Raw genomic sequence first — 16,231 nt, forward strand, 5'->3', positions numbered from 1 at the left:
ACAGTTTGTCTTCTAGTAGTCCTCTTGGCGTTGCAGTCAACAACTGGGTTCACAGGACACTGTTGAGAAGAAGTGATATTTCTACAGCACCAAGGGAGATAGCCAGAGCGTAGCTGGACTCTGGCCAAACACGGGCCCGGAGGTACGGTAGTGTTGGAGGAAGGCTGCTTTCCTTTATCGATGCTTGGCTGATAGATGTCGAATTAGCGACATAATTGGAGAAAGAATCGTGCCAGAATGATAATATATGTCTTTCGAATGTTTTCGCGACCTGGAAGTCCATTGGACCATATTTCTGATCCACAGGCAACATGAGTGGTAGTTAACATGGCGAGGAGCCCGAATATATATAAAGGGGGCTGGAGGGTTGTATTCTGTTCATGATAATCTCGTTGCGTTCTGCCGCATCCACTCAATAATGAGCAGGGGGCGCCAGGGGAGCAATGTGCCCATCGTGAGTGCGAATACGGTATGAAGAAGCCTACACCGCCACGAGATGATATACTAGCTTAGTGAAAAGCAGCTATTTTAAGTTCACTGGGTAGGCATAGGCCTCCAGCAAATTGTCGGGATCCTAAAATCACACCAGGTAGTTCCGTCTGCCTCAACTGTCGGCAGGATGAGCGGGGTTCAATACCGGGGCCCATGACTTGTTGGAATGAGTACTGAACGGTGTTATTCATTGCAATTAAGGTGACTCTTTCACCTAAAGTGACGAATCCTCTTCACGTTCTTATCAGTGATTAAGATGAGAACTGCAATCTGAGCAAGCAGGTGAGTGCGGAACTACTCAAGCCGAAGGGTCCGGAATTGCTGAGGCTGGAGGGCAGCCACAGCTGCCAAGGCCTATAGTATGGAGTAAAACTGGAGCATTGTGGAAAGAGGCCCATGGTTTGAGGTATATAAAAGGTTTAATGACACAAGACGATCAATAGCCGTGAAGAGAATGCCCCAGCTTTCGTGACGTGGCCAACGGAACGGATGAGATGAATCTTTTAATAAAACTACAATAAACAAGAAGAACTCTAAACAATTATGGGAAACCATGCCCAAATTGCTCAAAGTAATACTCACGAACTGGCAGGGTAACTGGACCATAGACTGGGCTAAACCCCATTACCCTACATTGGATACGGTATTCTGTACATGACAATGTGTCTGTACGGCCTGGCCAATTACATGCCACCCGCGTATACGCATTGACTTAATAACTGAGGCCTCCATATTGTTAAGGATGCTGTTGAGAGTGACATCAACTGGAGAAAAACATCAGGTGTTTCCCCTCATAAAACAAGTTCCATGCATCACCCGTAAGACAGACCGACAATCATCGATCCTGACACCCTCGAATAGCATCCCCCAATCGGCCTCGTGTTTCCCATTCCCCAAGCCCAAAGGGTCCCCATCTTCCCCCAGGATGAGCCCGGCAATAAAATGGCATACGTCAGCGTGCCCCCAGGTGCTAAAAACAGCATAGCCCAGCCCGGCAGCTGCGGAATGCAAGGGTGGCAATATATTCCGGAAGCCTCAAGGGTACGTTACAGCTGATCCTCGGCAGACGCACGAAACAGACGAGTCCCCAGTTGTGATGGCCTCTTGAAATGGGCCTCTTGGGCTCTTGGCTGTTGTGGAGACGTACATAGGGGCTGACAGAGGGCCGCATTCCAAGACTCGGGTGGCTAATTGGTGGAGAGTCGGGATGAGCTGTGAATGCCGCCACCGGAGTAATAAACATCAGACCCCTAAGTATCGGCCGAGTCCAGCGCCAGCCACTGTAAACAGGCCCTGAAGTGCCGTCATTACAGGAGACGTGGACAATGCGGGCCCCAGCCAAGCCCTGGAGCTGGGGCGCGTTTCTCGTATTCCTCAGAGGGGAATGATGTCAGAAGGGCCCGCCGTCTCCCTACGCATAGACTCGTTTACGAGAAGATCTTCATGAAGATCTTTGGTCGCCTCGTTTTGTTTGCTATATAAAGGGCATTGTAAGAACCCAATCTGGTGGCTGTTTGTACAAGTCATCCTACAGCATCAACACCTTTAAAGCATCACAATCCACAACAACAAACAAGCAAACAAGCACTTCACTTTTTTCCACACTTTAAATCCTTCAAAATGCAGTTCAAGACTCTTCTCGCTCTCCCCGTCCTCAGCGGCCTCGCTGCTGCCGCTCCCGCTGCCGACGCTGCCAAGACTCCCGGACCCTTCCAGGTCCTGGCTCTCCGCTCCGCCAGCGACATCCACTTTGCGACCGTCAACGCCGCCAAGAGCAGCCTCTTCCTCCATCTCCCCAACTCCAACGCTACTTGCGACTCCAAGTCTGATGGCGCTGCCACCTTCAGCCTGACCGAGGACGGCGAGCTGTACCTCTACTCTACCGACAACCCTCCTCAAAAGGTCTTTGCCGACCGATCTGGCATGGGTAAGCATTGTTCCAGTAATTATAAAGTAATGCCGCTAACATTAGCACAGGCCAGGGCAAGCTCGGATACATCACCGGCGCTCAGTCTCCCCCCAGGAACGGCGAGCTCAAGGGCTGGGTTATTGACAAGGACGGCAACCTGTCTCTCGACGGCGCGAGCCTCCTGGCCTGCCCCAACAGCATCGAGGGCGCCTGGAGCATCTGGGTCTCTGCCGGCGTCGCCAACCCTGCCGGCAACGAGGGCTGTCTGGGATTCTCTGCCCGCACCACCGAGGTCGAGAAGCCCAACAGCTGCACCTACACCCAGTAGATGCGATGATGAACATGATTCTGCATATTAGATACCACGGACAACCGACCTCTGTACATTCTTACCACCTATTGATAGCAGCCTGTTCTGAGACTTTTTCTGAGGCTGCTCAGCTCAATCAGTAAATAAAACTGAATGCATGCAAGTATGGCACACTCATAGTGACACCTGTAGTCCAAACGATCACCAGACTGCATCGGCGTGACATCCGAACCTACCCATCCGGTTTAGCTCATGTACCTGCAACCCGAACAAACCAACATCAGGGTCCTCAGGTGGCTTCTCCTACCCACTTAGTGAGCAATTAATGCTGGTCTCGCCGCCCCAACGCGCGAGATCTGGCAGAGGGAAAACCCCTGATGATACCTTGAATCGTTATCAATCTTGTCATAATCGATCAAGATGACCCCCAAATACATGGCGCGTGATTCCAACGAACGACTGTCAGCAATAACGCGCCTGATGCCAAGTTAACCAACCAGCCCAACTGTGGAGAACAACACGCCCAGCGACATCGGGTCATTCGGCCTGAAGGATTCCGTAAGATTATTCACGTGACCTCGAGCCGATGTCGTGCCGCGTTTTATCAGATGATCAGATAAAAAACCTCGCATGAGCCCCCTTGTCACCCACCCGTCATCAAAACTGCCTCGACACAGGACAGGACATTCTGCGAGCTGCCGGCCATGAAGTTCGCAGCGTCTCTGGCTGTCTTCGTGTCGTGTATCACGATATGGAGCTCGCCAGTCCGTGCCGCTGCGATCAGGTCTCCCGATGAGGTTTGCTACGATTCCTGCCAAGCGTGTCTGAAGCCGGTGCATTTTGATGAAACACTCTGGAACCAGACGGGCTTGCTCAAGCCGTGCTACAGCCCACGAGCCATAATCTCGCTGTACCTATGTCTCGAAGTGTACTGCAAACCTGGAGCTCGAACCGCAGGCTTGGTTCCCCTCAACGAAACATGCCAGGAACGCGCCCATACCGTTCTGCCGCCATTCAGCTTGATTTCAAACTACAGTGCCGAGGATATTGCAAAAGTCCGAAGGTTTGAATTGAATGAGACAGGTCAGTCTCACACTTTTAGAGAAGTGGTTATTCCATCGGAACACTTCTTTCGTGTTTGGTGGGACACGCTGGTAGGTAACAATGCCAGCAGATCGGTAAACGGCTGACTTAACTGTGAATGTAGGACGCTGTTGCCTATGTGTATTGGTACCACTTCATCTATGGGTAAGCAAACTGCTTCAATGCTTAAGATATGTGCTGATCAGCAACAGCGCTGCCATGGTTGTCTTCTGGGCCGTCGTCGTGGCCATTGGAATCATGAACCACCTCGGACAGCACGTTGCCGCCTTGCGCATGGTTCGGAGCAAGTCATCGGGACCTGGATCAAAGCTGAGCAATTTTTACACCCAGACTTTGGGTTCGATCACCACTCCCGCAACGTTTGGAGATCGATGCGCTCAGAAAATCGGCTGGGGAACTGTACCCCCAAGGATACAGTCCCTGACTCTGGTCGCTTTCCTCCTGGTCAATATCGCGTTGAGCATTCACGGATATAGAATTACACCTGAGAATTTCTAGTAAGTACCGACCGCAGCTGCATAAGAAGATCTTGGCTCACCTCTGGCTTCCAGCTTCGAAACCAAGAAACGACAAATCCTTCGCTACGCCTCTGACCGTACCGGCATCATTTCATTTGCCAACTTTCCGCTCATTTGGCTGTTTGGCATGAGGAATAATATTCTCATGTGGCTCACCGGATGGGACTTTGGAACTTACAACAACTTCCATCGTTGGGTGGCTCGCATTGCTACAGTCCAGGCCATCATCCACTCCATTGGTTACACACTCCTTGTTATTGATGGTATGCGATCTGTACATCCTTCCTTATGGAATTCATGCTGACTTGTACGTTAGAGGGCGGCATGGAAGCTTTCATCAACTGGTGGTCATACACATTCTGGTGGACAGGTGAAGTGGTATGTTCCTCAACCCAGTTATGTATGTCTCTCTTCACTGACATATCACAGGCTACTATCTTCATGTCCCTTCTTATCGGCGCATCTTTCTATTGGATCCGACGCCAGCATTACGAACTGTTCCTAGTTGTTCACATCGTCATGTCCATCATCGTATTGATCACCATGCTTGGGTAAGAGAAAACATACTTTTGTCATGACCTAATGCTGATAAAGTGTAGCCACGTCTCCATCTTCGGTGGCCAATTCGATGGTCTGTTCTGGGTCCCCTGTTTCATCTGGGTCGGCGATCGTGTCCTCCGAGCCCTCCGAATCGCAGCCTTCAACCCTAAGTTCTGGGATACGCGAGCGACTTCTATCTACAACCCTTCCTCCAACATTGTTCGACTAGTTATCCCTTGGTCGACAAGTCTCTATAAGCCAGCTCCAGGAACTTACTACTACATTCACGTACTAAACGGTCCTCGTTGTTGGGAGAGCCATCCTTTTACAGTTGCCACTGTCTCTGATGAAGGTCAGCCCGCGGCGAAACTTCTGGGCGAACAAGTTCCTCTCCTCGAGGCAGACAATGTTGGAACAAGCTCGGATACAGCCGAGACCCAGAGTCTTTACCCAGAGACCTGTAATATGACGTTCCTCATTCGACCTTACGACGGCTTCACATCCCGACTCCGAGACACAGCCGAAGCGGCATGGCCTAGAAAGGTGCCCCAAACCGTACTCGTCGATGGTCCCTACGGACACACACAACCATTCCATCTCTTTGACAACGTTGTTTTCGTTGTCGGAGGCAGTGGCATCGTCGTGCCACTATCCTACCTCCAAGCTCTCACTGGCCCCATTGCCCCCAAGTCTGTTAAGATCCACTGGGCAGTCAGAGAACCCGGTTTCGCACTGGATGTCCTCCACAACGATATCGGCGAGCTTCTCGGAAGTTCAAATCTCAGCATAGAGATCCACCTCACAATGCATACACCCCGCGACGAGCTCAACGACTGGCCATCACAAGTGACCCTCCACCACGGTCGCATAAATGCGGCATCAGTGGTGAGAGGCACAAGTGAAAAGGCAGGCAGCGAGAGCGTCGCAGTTGTTGCTTGCGGCCCTGCACAGATGGCAGATACGGCTAGAAAGACGGTCGTGGAGCTGCTGCACAATGGGGTTTCACGGATAGAGTATTTCGAAGAGAGCTTCCAGTGGTGAGATGACATAGATTGATTTGAGCATCTACATATAGATTTGCATCATTGGTTAGACAGTTAGCGCATGAGATTAAATGCATGGATGGTTTGCAATCATTATAGTTGGACATTCCGCACGTTACCGTCCCTCTCCATGTTGACAAGAGTGAGTGTGCCTTGCGTCTGGCTGACGGGCTTATATAGCGGCGTCCGGGGCGGTTTCTCTCGCGTAATAGCTTGTTTTTAACCATATCTACAGAAGCTAGGAATGATGGCACCAGTCTGCACGCTACCATGCCGGCATGAACAGTCCCCTGCAAGGCACAACGCCATGCTTACAGCCCATCTCATGCCGGTAGACGCCTTCAGCCAAACGATGAAACCCGAGCCACTGATGGCTTTCGAACGCAGCCGGCAAGCCTAGACCAACGCCATTTCCGGTCTTTTTGGCGTTTTGTCTCGGGGCTATGGAGAGCTGTGGCTGATGACCCCCTCGAACAGCCGCACCTGGACTGAATCTAGATTCCTTGGCGCTGCCCTCACCAGGGACACTATCGATTCTAGCTTCTAGTGATTCGCTTGAATTATCTCCTTGCGGGCTGATGTCTCTTGTAGGGCTGCATCTTGCTATTAACCCTTCGGATGGCGCGGTCCCGTTCGAAAAGCGCCATCTCAGCCCTAGGGATTCAGCTGAACTGGTCAGAAACCCCTGGTCTCCGTCGAGTCTGGTGGGACATTTAAAGTAGTCACCGGCCTGTGTGTTGCCGACACGTCAAAGCTCCTCAACTCATGTATCAGGATGCGACTCTCACCACCATTTCTGTTACCCATTGTGCTGCTGGCACAAGTGGTAACCGCCCAGAATGCTGCGCTTAACACTCTACCCGTCATCTGCGCCGGCGTCAAAGAAGTGTCAACATGCAAAATTAAAGTCATCGTGCCGAGTGGTGTCAAGGTCAACATGAAGACCGTGAAGGTCCCCACGGTAGGCCAAGCTCAACAGTCACGCATGGAAAACCTCGTGCTGATATCAAGTAGTGGAATAAGTGCAAAAGCCACCAATGGGCGGTATGGAATTGCCCAACCCTGAAGAAACCCCTCAGGATTTGTAGAGGATGGACTTGCATCCCCGGTAAGCCTGACCCTCAAGACAGCAAAGAGGAAGCTTGCTGACACTCGCTCAGGCTGGGAGAAGAAATCGGTACAAGTTCCTTCCAGTTTGACCATTCTCACTAAGGAAGTCGATCTCTGTGACGAGATTCGTAGGGCGCTGGGCAAGGGGCTCGGTGACAAGTTCATAAAGTCAGCCGAGGCCATTTGCGGCTGCTTCACCCGGCTGCAAAACTTTGCTACGACTGGTTCATTCACCGCCATGTCAATTCGGGGTGAGATGACGACAGCTACCGCAAAGGTCGTGGACGATACTCTTAGTATTGAAAAGGCACCGTATCCCTATGTCTCTGCCGAGTTCTCGTCTAATCTGTCCAAGTGTTTTGGAAAAGTTAGTCTACCAATTCTCAACAACAAAGCCGATATTGCGAGTGTGCTCAAGTCCATCGCCCCGTGGGTTATCGCCCAAGCCAAGGATGTAAGTCTCTCATTCGCCCCGAGTACACATCTTGGAATTGATGCTTAAACCAACTTCACAGATCGATCTTTCAGTCTTTCAATCTCTCGCCCGCGTAGTCGCTGCCTGCCAAGCCGGCAACTGCAATGCGAACTCCATCAGCGCCGCCGTCAACAACTATCTAACCCCTTCATTCCAACTGATGGAGCCCCCGATCAAGTCGGTACTTGTTCAGTGGGATGGTGCCATGACTCGGATCCAAGAAAGAGTCAACGATATTAACGAAGCGGCTAACTCTCTGGCATCCAACTACGATATCATGCGAGCTGAGTTTGATTCAAGCAAGCAAAAGATTTGCGAGGAACTGCAGAGGTGTGATGGACAGGGTGTCCCAAAATTCCTCGGCCGGGGTGAGTCTACAATAACGTCATGATTATTGCACAAGTACCGACTAACCGTTGCAGTTGATGAGGTTATTGAAGCTGCCAACAGACTTTGGCCAGTCCGAGGCCCCCTTGACGTTCCCTCTAATCAGCTTGGCAAGAGGCTGGCTGACACGATTCAACTCAGAAAAGATATCAAAAAGCATCCGGACGCGGCAAGTCTAGTCTCCATGATCAAGCAGGGCAAGTTCAAAAAGATCAGCGACATCTTCCTATTCATGCCCATCGTGCAGCGAGTACCCGAGCTAGCCAAGCAGATAAAGACCGACCTTTCACCACTCCAAGACATCATCAGACAATACAAGCAGCCATCCGGCGAAGCCCAAGAGAATACATGGTCCCTCAGCTGGTCCAACATAATCTGGCCAGACACGGAACTCACATCCGACTCGCCCGAAGCAGACGCCGCTTTGATCGCCGAACTAAACGCAGTAGACGAACTAGTAAGAAAGTACCTCTCAAGCCATCTTCTCGCATACAGCAACGGCATGGTCATAATGGACGCCGAGCTCAGGGGCTTCTCGGTGGTCAACGGATCTTTTGCCATGGAGACCAAGGTGGCAACGTATAACCGGTGGACGACAATCTCTATGGACATGCCTTGCTCCAAGAAGGAGACCAAGGTGTATAAGAAGAGTGGACTTCAGAAGTCGATCTCGTGGAGGACATATTTCAAGTGCAAAGTGGCTCCTGTCACGGCATATTTCCCTAAAACTCATATGCCTTACATTAGGATCCGAGGGGGAGCAGGTATTGATCCGAACGATCAATAGAATTATAACCCCCTTTTCTTCCCCATCCTTTCCTGTGCTCATTGAGAGTAATGGCCCTGCCAGGGACAAGCTGAAAGTCTTGTGCCAGCTGTAAGTGCCCACCTAGAAAATAATGGAAACAATAGAATTTGCAACACTATTTTTCCCCCCTGAATACTCATCGGTTCACTAGAGAATGTGAAACGGGTGTTTGGTCATCACATGGTCGGTCCAGGAAGCCCGAGTAAAGAAAGTGGGCAGATGTTGACATGTGTCTGCCATACACTGATACCGGATCATAGGTCCTTCCTGCACTCTCTTGCACAAGTCCTCACTTCTCTGCCGTGGTTGCAGCTCTATTTCAGCCGGTACCTCTTGCTGCAGCTTAGACTTCTTCTCCAGATATTGAGCGCTCAGTTGAGCTGTACGAGCCGTATAAGCGTCCTGCAAAATCTGGACCTCAACCTCCCAATGGAGCCCTTGTCGCCGCTCGGCAATTTGGGCGTATGTTTCGCCTCCGACGTCCCTTGTGGGGTCAAAACGCCATCTTGTAGAGATTAGAAGACGTATCACGTCTGGGTTAGGGCCACCAATGGCCGCGAGAATCGGTGTTGAGAATTCCGGTAGCACGTGGAAGCCCTGCAACGGATCCGGGTCCGGGTTGAGGTGGTACTGGAAAATGAGGGCTTTGATCTCCGCATCATGACCAAATGCTGCAGCGGCCACCATTCTTGCATAGCTCGTCAGCTCTTGTGCAGTAATATACAATCGAAATATCTCGCCCCGCTGAGCCATTTCTTCAAGCCCCAGGGCATCCATTGAGCGAAAGGGAATGAATCCGGTAGGGGGGGTCTTTGGGAACCACTCGCATGGGGGGTCTTGGTCGTCTGAGACAGCACCTGGCTGGCTTTCGTCAGCCTTGGTTGAGGCAAAGCCGTCATTTGATTGCTGCTCATGCTCTTCATCGATCACCCAGTAATCTTCGTTCACGGAGCCTGAAGATTCAGCGACCATGGACAGTTCCCTGGCATTTGGACTGGGTTCTGGCAATGTCTTCGGCCAGGCCATGCGTTCTGTATACTCTAGTGCAGAGCGTAAAATGTCTGTTGACTGCTGCTGACTCTCATCGCCTTCCGCTGTCTTCCGTGCGGATGATTGGTCATCTTGTGGTTGCGGCTGTGGGTTCCTTCCAGACGCCTGCATTCTCTGGGCCTCCAGGAGACGCTGATCGAATACAGAGGTCGTCGACTGTTGTTGGCGATGTTGAACAAGTCTGGACCCAGTCCTGCGAATTGTCTTTCTGGCTGTCACTGGAGTATGATACTTGGTCGTGTGATTCCTCAGGGCCTTGGCTGATACAAAAGGAGGATACTGACAGCCCAAGAATGTGCATGGAAAGTGTCTGACATGTGACATCTCGTGATCTGATCGAAGTCTCTCCGTCTCAAAGCCAAAGGTAGCCCTTGGGCAAGATGTTAGTCGGCATGTGAGCGCAGCGGTTCCAAAATGAGCTCTGAATAGTTCCAACTCGTCTTTAGTCAGACCCGGGAGGTTATCAAGGTCAAGTAGAAACATAACAACACCCTGGTATAATGCAAGCATAGTAGAGATGCTCTCTGGCATGAAACGAGGTTTCGAGGATTCTGAGGTTCCACGAGACGCTGATTTATGTCAACACGCTATCAGGAAACATTTTCTTTTATCACGGTTCACTTACCATGCCTTTCTAGTAGCCTGGCCTTAAGGTTACTCAGAGACCTAGCCTTCAAAGCTCTCCCAACGCACTTGTAAAGTACTGGGTATTGCCATAGATACGAAAGACGCTCATCGAGCAGATTCGTTTCTAAATCGTGCTGTGGAATTATTTCTGGGCTTGAAATCTCCATCGCGTCCACTAGTTGGCAAGCAAGGGTCATGAGTGGTGTAAGAGAATCCGTATCGAGCCCATCAGCCTCCGCAACATGGGACAGCAAGTACTCGGTCCAATACTCAGTGGCATAGACATGGAATCCGTGGAGTCCCTTCCCGACCCGAATAAGCCTCTCTGGCTCAGGGAATCCGTTTCCAAAGACTCGAAAACCGGATAAAAGACAGGTGACGGTAGCTATACCGTGTTCATCAATTGCTTTCTGCTTGTCGATGACAATGTTGCTCAAGGAGCTTTGAAGGAACCTGCATCAGTCAGTGAATAATCTAAAGCTGCCTCATGCTCCAGTTCTTACTCTTTCACAGAATTGTGAATAAATGCCAGGGTCGACTCCCTTCTCTCCTCAACAAGGGTCCCACAAATGTCTAGGATGTACTGAGGCGCAAGACGGTCAACTCCAGGGTCACCGGAACTGAAGGTGATGGCAGAAAGAAATTCGAGCTTCTGGAGTGGCCGTTTGGCAAACGCAACCCAACCGAGAACACATCTGACACGATCCACGGAACGAGGGTCCAACTGAATTAGAATTTGGGTCAAGATCTTGTGGTAGCTAGTGAAAGCATTAGAGTGAGGTGCTAAAAGCAAGGAGTAACACAAAACATACAAGTCTGCGAGCTTCTTTGGCAGTTGATTTACTGACTGCTTGATTTCATCACCGTTATAAAATATGTTGCTCGCGAGGTAGTCCATGACAAGCCGAGCGTAGAGAAACATCCCTAGATGAGGTCAGTGCATAATCAACAGAACAATAAGGCCAAACGACTCACCGTCGGCCTTTGTCACGATCACAGTCTGGATCTCCTCAGTTCCAGGCTGCCCTATGTCAAGCTGGCGGAGCCTCGTGTCCAGTGATTTCAGCCTCTCTCTGACGTACTGCTCTATGGCTCCGTGCAGAGAGGTCTTTTCTTCAGCGAGCGAGACTGTTTGTTTTCTGCGGAGATTCTGTAACGCGTTCGATGGAGAACGGCTTGATATCAAGACCTTGCATACAGTGGTACCCGGAAGAGAGGGTTTTAATGTGACCTGGTTGATCAGACGTATCAACCGGGTCTGTTTGTCCGGCTCGCACTCATCCAATCCGTCAATGATAATCCATGCATACTCTGCATGACTGGGTTGGTTAGAAATGATGTCAAGTAGCGTTTGAAGGAGTTGCTCAAGGGCTGTAGTCGTAGGCGGCTTCTTCTCCAAGACATATGCTTCGTGGACGTGGGCGACCAGATCGCCATCCTTTCGAACAAGTTGTAGAATCAGCGACTTCAAAATCTGCTCGTAAGCGATTGAAGAGTCGTAGAGATAGCTGCAAAAGTGGTGAATGACAAACATGTTGGATGCCTTCATAAAGTTGACGAGCTGTGTGCATAGGACGCTTTTCCCGGTCCCGGCTGATCCCTGCAGCCAAAGTGCTGGCGTGTCTGGCTTGCGTTGGAACCAAGATCTGATCTTCAGGTTCTTCAAGATCCATCCACAGGTTCCCTGGTATTCAGTCACCTCCGAAGATATCGAGTCAAAGATGGCCAACTGGTCGGATTCGTTGATTTTCAGCCAAGATGCGATGGCCTCGAACTGCTTCGCACTCTGCTCGGTCTCCTCGCGACTGAGTTGGCTCTGGCTCTCTTCTCTCCAGGCTCGAATATCTTCTCGCATCTTTTTCGCTTCGGCAATATTACGAGCGTTGGCTTCCTGGTCGATCAAAGAGCCGTGTCGGTTCATGTCTTCGAGAATATTATCGAACTTCCTCCCGAAGCGTCCCCAGGACGTGAGGAACATTATCCTCCAGCCTAGTTGTGTTAGGGAGTACCACTTTAGCGTCCCGCGAACTCTACTTACCACTTCTTCGAACGAACCTGTAAGCGTGCTTGTGGAATTCAAGAATATCGGCGTAAAAGGCGGCAAGCGTGTTCTGGAAGTCTGGCTCGCCAATAAAGGCATCGCTGAGGATCTCGAAGCGCTTGAGTGATTCGGCGATATTCGAGTAACCCTTGATGATTTGCTCAAAAGCTTCGACGTACTCGGAGGCTAGCCGCAGGATGAGAGTGATCGGTGCCCATATCCAGGGCAAGTAGGGAGTGCCATTGCACAGAATGTCGACAACCTTGGAGTAATGCTCAAGCCCTCGGAAGAGGGGCATGAGGCGGCGCATGTTGCGGAGAGATTGCCTAGTAGCAAGCTGATTTTCGATGTCTAGGGCTGCCTTTTGGATATGCTGAAGGGTCGTGCTCCCAAAGTCTCGTTTGTCCCCTGGAATGATTATGCGGTCAAGCTCGTTGTAGGCTACCTGGATCGTTTTCCTCGCAAGGGTCGAGACTGCGGGTCTTCGAGGCATCTTGCAGCACTGATGATCGATTGGAATCTGGTGAGGAGCGGATGACGAGGCACGACGGAGGGTGCCTCGTAGTTATGGCAAATTCCAGAGCCTGATATGCACTTATCAGTTTGTGACACAGCACACACAGCCACCGCCAAGATCACGACTCTGGAATTACAATTCTGGGGCGAAATCGCAGTTAAGCAGCCAGCCTATTCGCCAGCTACGCGCTCTGGGCCAACGCCATGGAGGTTGTACAAATCATTCCATGTATGCCTGATAACTGCATCATGAGCACTCCAAGTCTGCCTAACGAGGCATTTCAAGCCATTTATTGTGATAAACATTCAGCCTCACCAAGCTCGGAGCCTGATCTGATTTGGCCACCTCACACCATATATTGAAGGCCGTGGAGCGATTCAACAGCCCCAATCCGATTCAGGGAAGCAACCGAAGCTCAGGGATCCCCCAATACAATGTACGCACCTAGCGATACCAACAATGCGCTCAAGAGGCGCCGGCTGGACGAGGAAACTCCACCGCGCGTCCAAGAAACCGGCCACCCAGCCTTCGCTACTGGCTCCCAGGCAGGCTACGGATCCTACACAGGGCCTTTCGCAGCCCAGCAGTTTTACCTTACTTCAGTACCTCAATCCGTCTCGGTAACACCACAGCTTGATCCCATAGACATCTACTCGCCCATATCACCTCATCACAACAACACCTGGAATCCCTACCACACGTTTCAGTCCCAGAATGCAACTGGGAGTTGGTTCAATGAAAACAATTTCCAATAAGCACTCATCAACTCACAGCAGCCATCGCCATCTTTCGCCTCCTCTTGGGTCGACCTGTGGCCATCGATGTCTATGGGAGATCGAATGCTTCAAGAACAGGCCCAAAACTATCCCCAAATACTGCCTAAATCCTTATTTCAACAACATCTCTTAGATACCGCCCAGGGTTCTTCCAGTCTCCAGCCATGGCAAAGCGCTGTCTGTGTGGAGGCTCAATACCTAGACGTCACTGCACCCACACCAGCCCTACAGCTCTCTGAAGAACAAGAGTCAGAAAAGGTGTGCTTTGGCATGGTGAGTTGGTTCAAAAGAGCGGCACGCTGATAGATGTTAACATAATCAAGGTCCCATCCATATCCGCTAGGTGCGATCCGAAAAGCTCACTCAATACTCCACCTTCACCTTTTTCAGTGCAGATTGAAACCTCTCCAAAGGCCGATGCCCCAAAATTCATTTCGAACGAACACCCGGAGGTCTCTGGTCAGGTCCTGTCAGAGCACGGCCAGATGATCCAAGGTCTTCTCGAAGACGAAACGCTAGACCTCTACATTTCTTGCACCATCCCAGACTCTCAAAGCTCCGCACAGCACAAGATGCGATCCACTCCCCTTCAATGTACCTTGGACATTACTGTCTACGGGCCCCCGGATCTTTTCGACGAAATTGGGGAGTGGTTCGAAGAGTATCAAGTCTACCTACAAGATCCTCGAGAGTGTCACATCGACGCCAAATACTATAATCCTCATCGCCTTTCTTCTGACGACTTTGCCTCATGTGATCTTGTTTCCGAGGTCGTCTCGAGGGGCTCTAAGATCCTTCATCTCGAGAGTATCCCGCAACAAAAAGACTTGTTAGATGACTTGGACAGTCAGGACGATCTAGAAGAAGCAAGACAGCCAACAGTCATCAAGAGAAGTCTCAGAAAGTAAGTGACTCCAACTCACTTCACATGCACTATTCAAACTCACCAAGCGCAGGCATCAAAAGCAGGCCCTCACATTCATGCTGCGCCGGGAACAAGGCTGGGCTCTCTATGATCAGCGGCCAGATGTTTGGGAGATGATAGAAAATGACCAAGAGCGAGTGTGGGTTCTACCCTATGGCAGTAATTTTCAATGTAACTAACAAAATTGCAGCTTCCTAAACCGCATTTCTAATGCTTATCAAGCTGAAGAACCCCCCCAGTGTTACGGTGGCATCATTGCAGACCCAATGGGGCTTGGCAAAACCCTGACCATGATTACATTAGCAGCAGCCGACCTGGACAGGGACAACACTGACATGGATACAAGCGAAGATGGCCAGTCAAGAGTTGCAGCTACACTCATTGTCGTGCCACCTCCGCGTAAGCTGGATTCCAGCCCTATTGTTGACCCAGGGATCAAGATCTAATGCTTCGCAGTAATCGGGACATGGGAAGAACAGCTTTCTGAGTCAGTATCTTTGCTTCATCAACCAGATGTATGCTTATTATTTACCAGGCACGTTGTTCACGGAGGCATGGCATGGCACCGCCATCACCGGGAGACCCGTCTCAGTTCCACAAACGAACTTGAACGTTTCAACATCGTCTTGACAACATATCACACAGTGTCTGCAGAATGGGACAGTGGGAATGGTGTGCGAAACTCGACTCTCTTCTCGGTGAGATGGGAGAGGATTATTCTCGACGAAGGAAGGGCCATCAAAACATCAATTCTGACAAATATGCTAATGAAAACAGCGCATCTCATCCGAAACGCCAACTCAAAAATGTCCCAAGCAGTCTGCGCACTCGACTCCAAGTCTCGATGGGCTGTTACCGGCACTCCCATCCAGAATCGTCTCGGTGATTTAGCAACTCTCTTCAAGTTCATACGTGCCCATCCCTACACCGACCAAAGACGGTTTGACATCGATATATCCCGCCTTTGGAAGTCCGGCGAGTATGAAGAAGCCATCAAAAGGCTCAAGCGTCTCTCATCTTGCATGCTACTGAGACGACCCAAGGGAACCGTCGACCTTCCTGCCCGGCGGGATATGCAATGTCCAGTCAACTTCAACACCGAAGAGAGAGCTCTGTACGACAAGCTACGCAATGAAACTCTTACTAACATCAAAGAAGCTTTGAAAGGGGATATGGAACGCTCTCGAACTGGAATGTACGTCAATGTCTTGCAGCAGATTGAGTCACTGAGGCTGGTTTGCAACCTCGGTCTCCACTACCACACGAGACACGACAAAGCCCCTGGGGCTTCCCTGGAAGGTGACAGTTGGGCCAGAACCGCACAAGGAACGTTCAATGTACAGCGAGAGATGGAGCCACCGGTCTGTATACAATGCGGATCAACACTCGAGATCACCGAGACTCTTCTCGAAGACCCTTCTGTACCACGACAAAGCGCTCAGTTCTTCAGCTGCCTAAAGTTTGTATGTGCTGATTGCACGCAAAGGCATTCTAGACGCGTACTAAAATGCGGCCACAATCCCCGTTGCTCAGTGGCAGCTGTTTCCACTAATAGCAGTGCTCTTGAGTCAAGTCCAGAAGAGATACAAACGGAAACGA

At 50.7% G+C, this 16,231-nt stretch overlaps 5 protein-coding genes across 5 annotated transcripts; 4 read left to right on the top strand and 1 right to left on the bottom strand.

The window, feature by feature from the left end:
- Positions 1-2,112: 2,112 nt before the first annotated feature.
- LRP88_14423 (uncharacterized protein) lies at positions 2,113-2,729 on the top strand (the record flags this gene model as incomplete). The annotated part of the gene is made up of 2 exons (XM_083250768.1): positions 2,113-2,419; positions 2,470-2,729. 2 exons carry the CDS (start codon positions 2,113-2,115, stop codon positions 2,727-2,729), a joined length of 567 nt encoding a protein of 188 aa, XP_083093400.1.
- A 686-nt stretch (positions 2,730-3,415) lies between these two features.
- LRP88_14424 (ferric reductase like transmembrane component-domain-containing protein) lies at positions 3,416-5,914 on the top strand (the record flags this gene model as incomplete). The annotated part of the gene is made up of 7 exons (XM_083250769.1): positions 3,416-3,865; positions 3,919-3,959; positions 4,007-4,312; positions 4,367-4,596; positions 4,650-4,711; positions 4,763-4,884; positions 4,933-5,914. 7 exons carry the CDS (start codon positions 3,416-3,418, stop codon positions 5,912-5,914), a joined length of 2,193 nt encoding a protein of 730 aa, XP_083093401.1.
- Positions 5,915-6,691: 777 nt separating this feature from the next.
- Positions 6,692-8,675, top strand: LRP88_14425 (uncharacterized protein; the record flags this gene model as incomplete). The annotated part of the gene is made up of 4 exons (XM_083250770.1): positions 6,692-6,926; positions 7,077-7,480; positions 7,542-7,869; positions 7,924-8,675. 4 exons carry the CDS (start codon positions 6,692-6,694, stop codon positions 8,673-8,675), a joined length of 1,719 nt encoding a protein of 572 aa, XP_083093402.1.
- A 2,197-nt stretch (positions 8,676-10,872) lies between these two features.
- On the bottom strand, positions 10,873-12,907 carry LRP88_14426 (ATP-binding protein; the record flags this gene model as incomplete). The annotated part of the gene is made up of 5 exons (XM_083250771.1): positions 10,873-11,131; positions 11,186-11,297; positions 11,349-11,523; positions 11,572-12,362; positions 12,412-12,907. 5 exons carry the CDS (start codon positions 12,905-12,907, stop codon positions 10,873-10,875), a joined length of 1,833 nt encoding a protein of 610 aa, XP_083093403.1.
- A 458-nt stretch (positions 12,908-13,365) lies between these two features.
- On the top strand, positions 13,366-15,078 carry LRP88_14427 (uncharacterized protein; the record flags this gene model as incomplete). The annotated part of the gene is made up of 4 exons (XM_083250772.1): positions 13,366-13,657; positions 13,841-13,980; positions 14,103-14,611; positions 14,823-15,078. The coding sequence occupies 4 exons, from the start codon at positions 13,366-13,368 to the stop codon at positions 15,076-15,078; spliced, it is 1,197 nt and encodes a 398-aa protein (XP_083093404.1).
- Positions 15,079-16,231: the final 1,153 nt, after the last annotated feature.

Source organism: Fusarium phalaenopsidis, assembly GCF_050370095.1.
Source record: "Fusarium phalaenopsidis strain FUZ10S chromosome Unknown contig_32362, whole genome shotgun sequence".
Lineage (NCBI taxonomy): Eukaryota > Fungi > Ascomycota > Sordariomycetes > Hypocreales > Nectriaceae > Fusarium > Fusarium phalaenopsidis.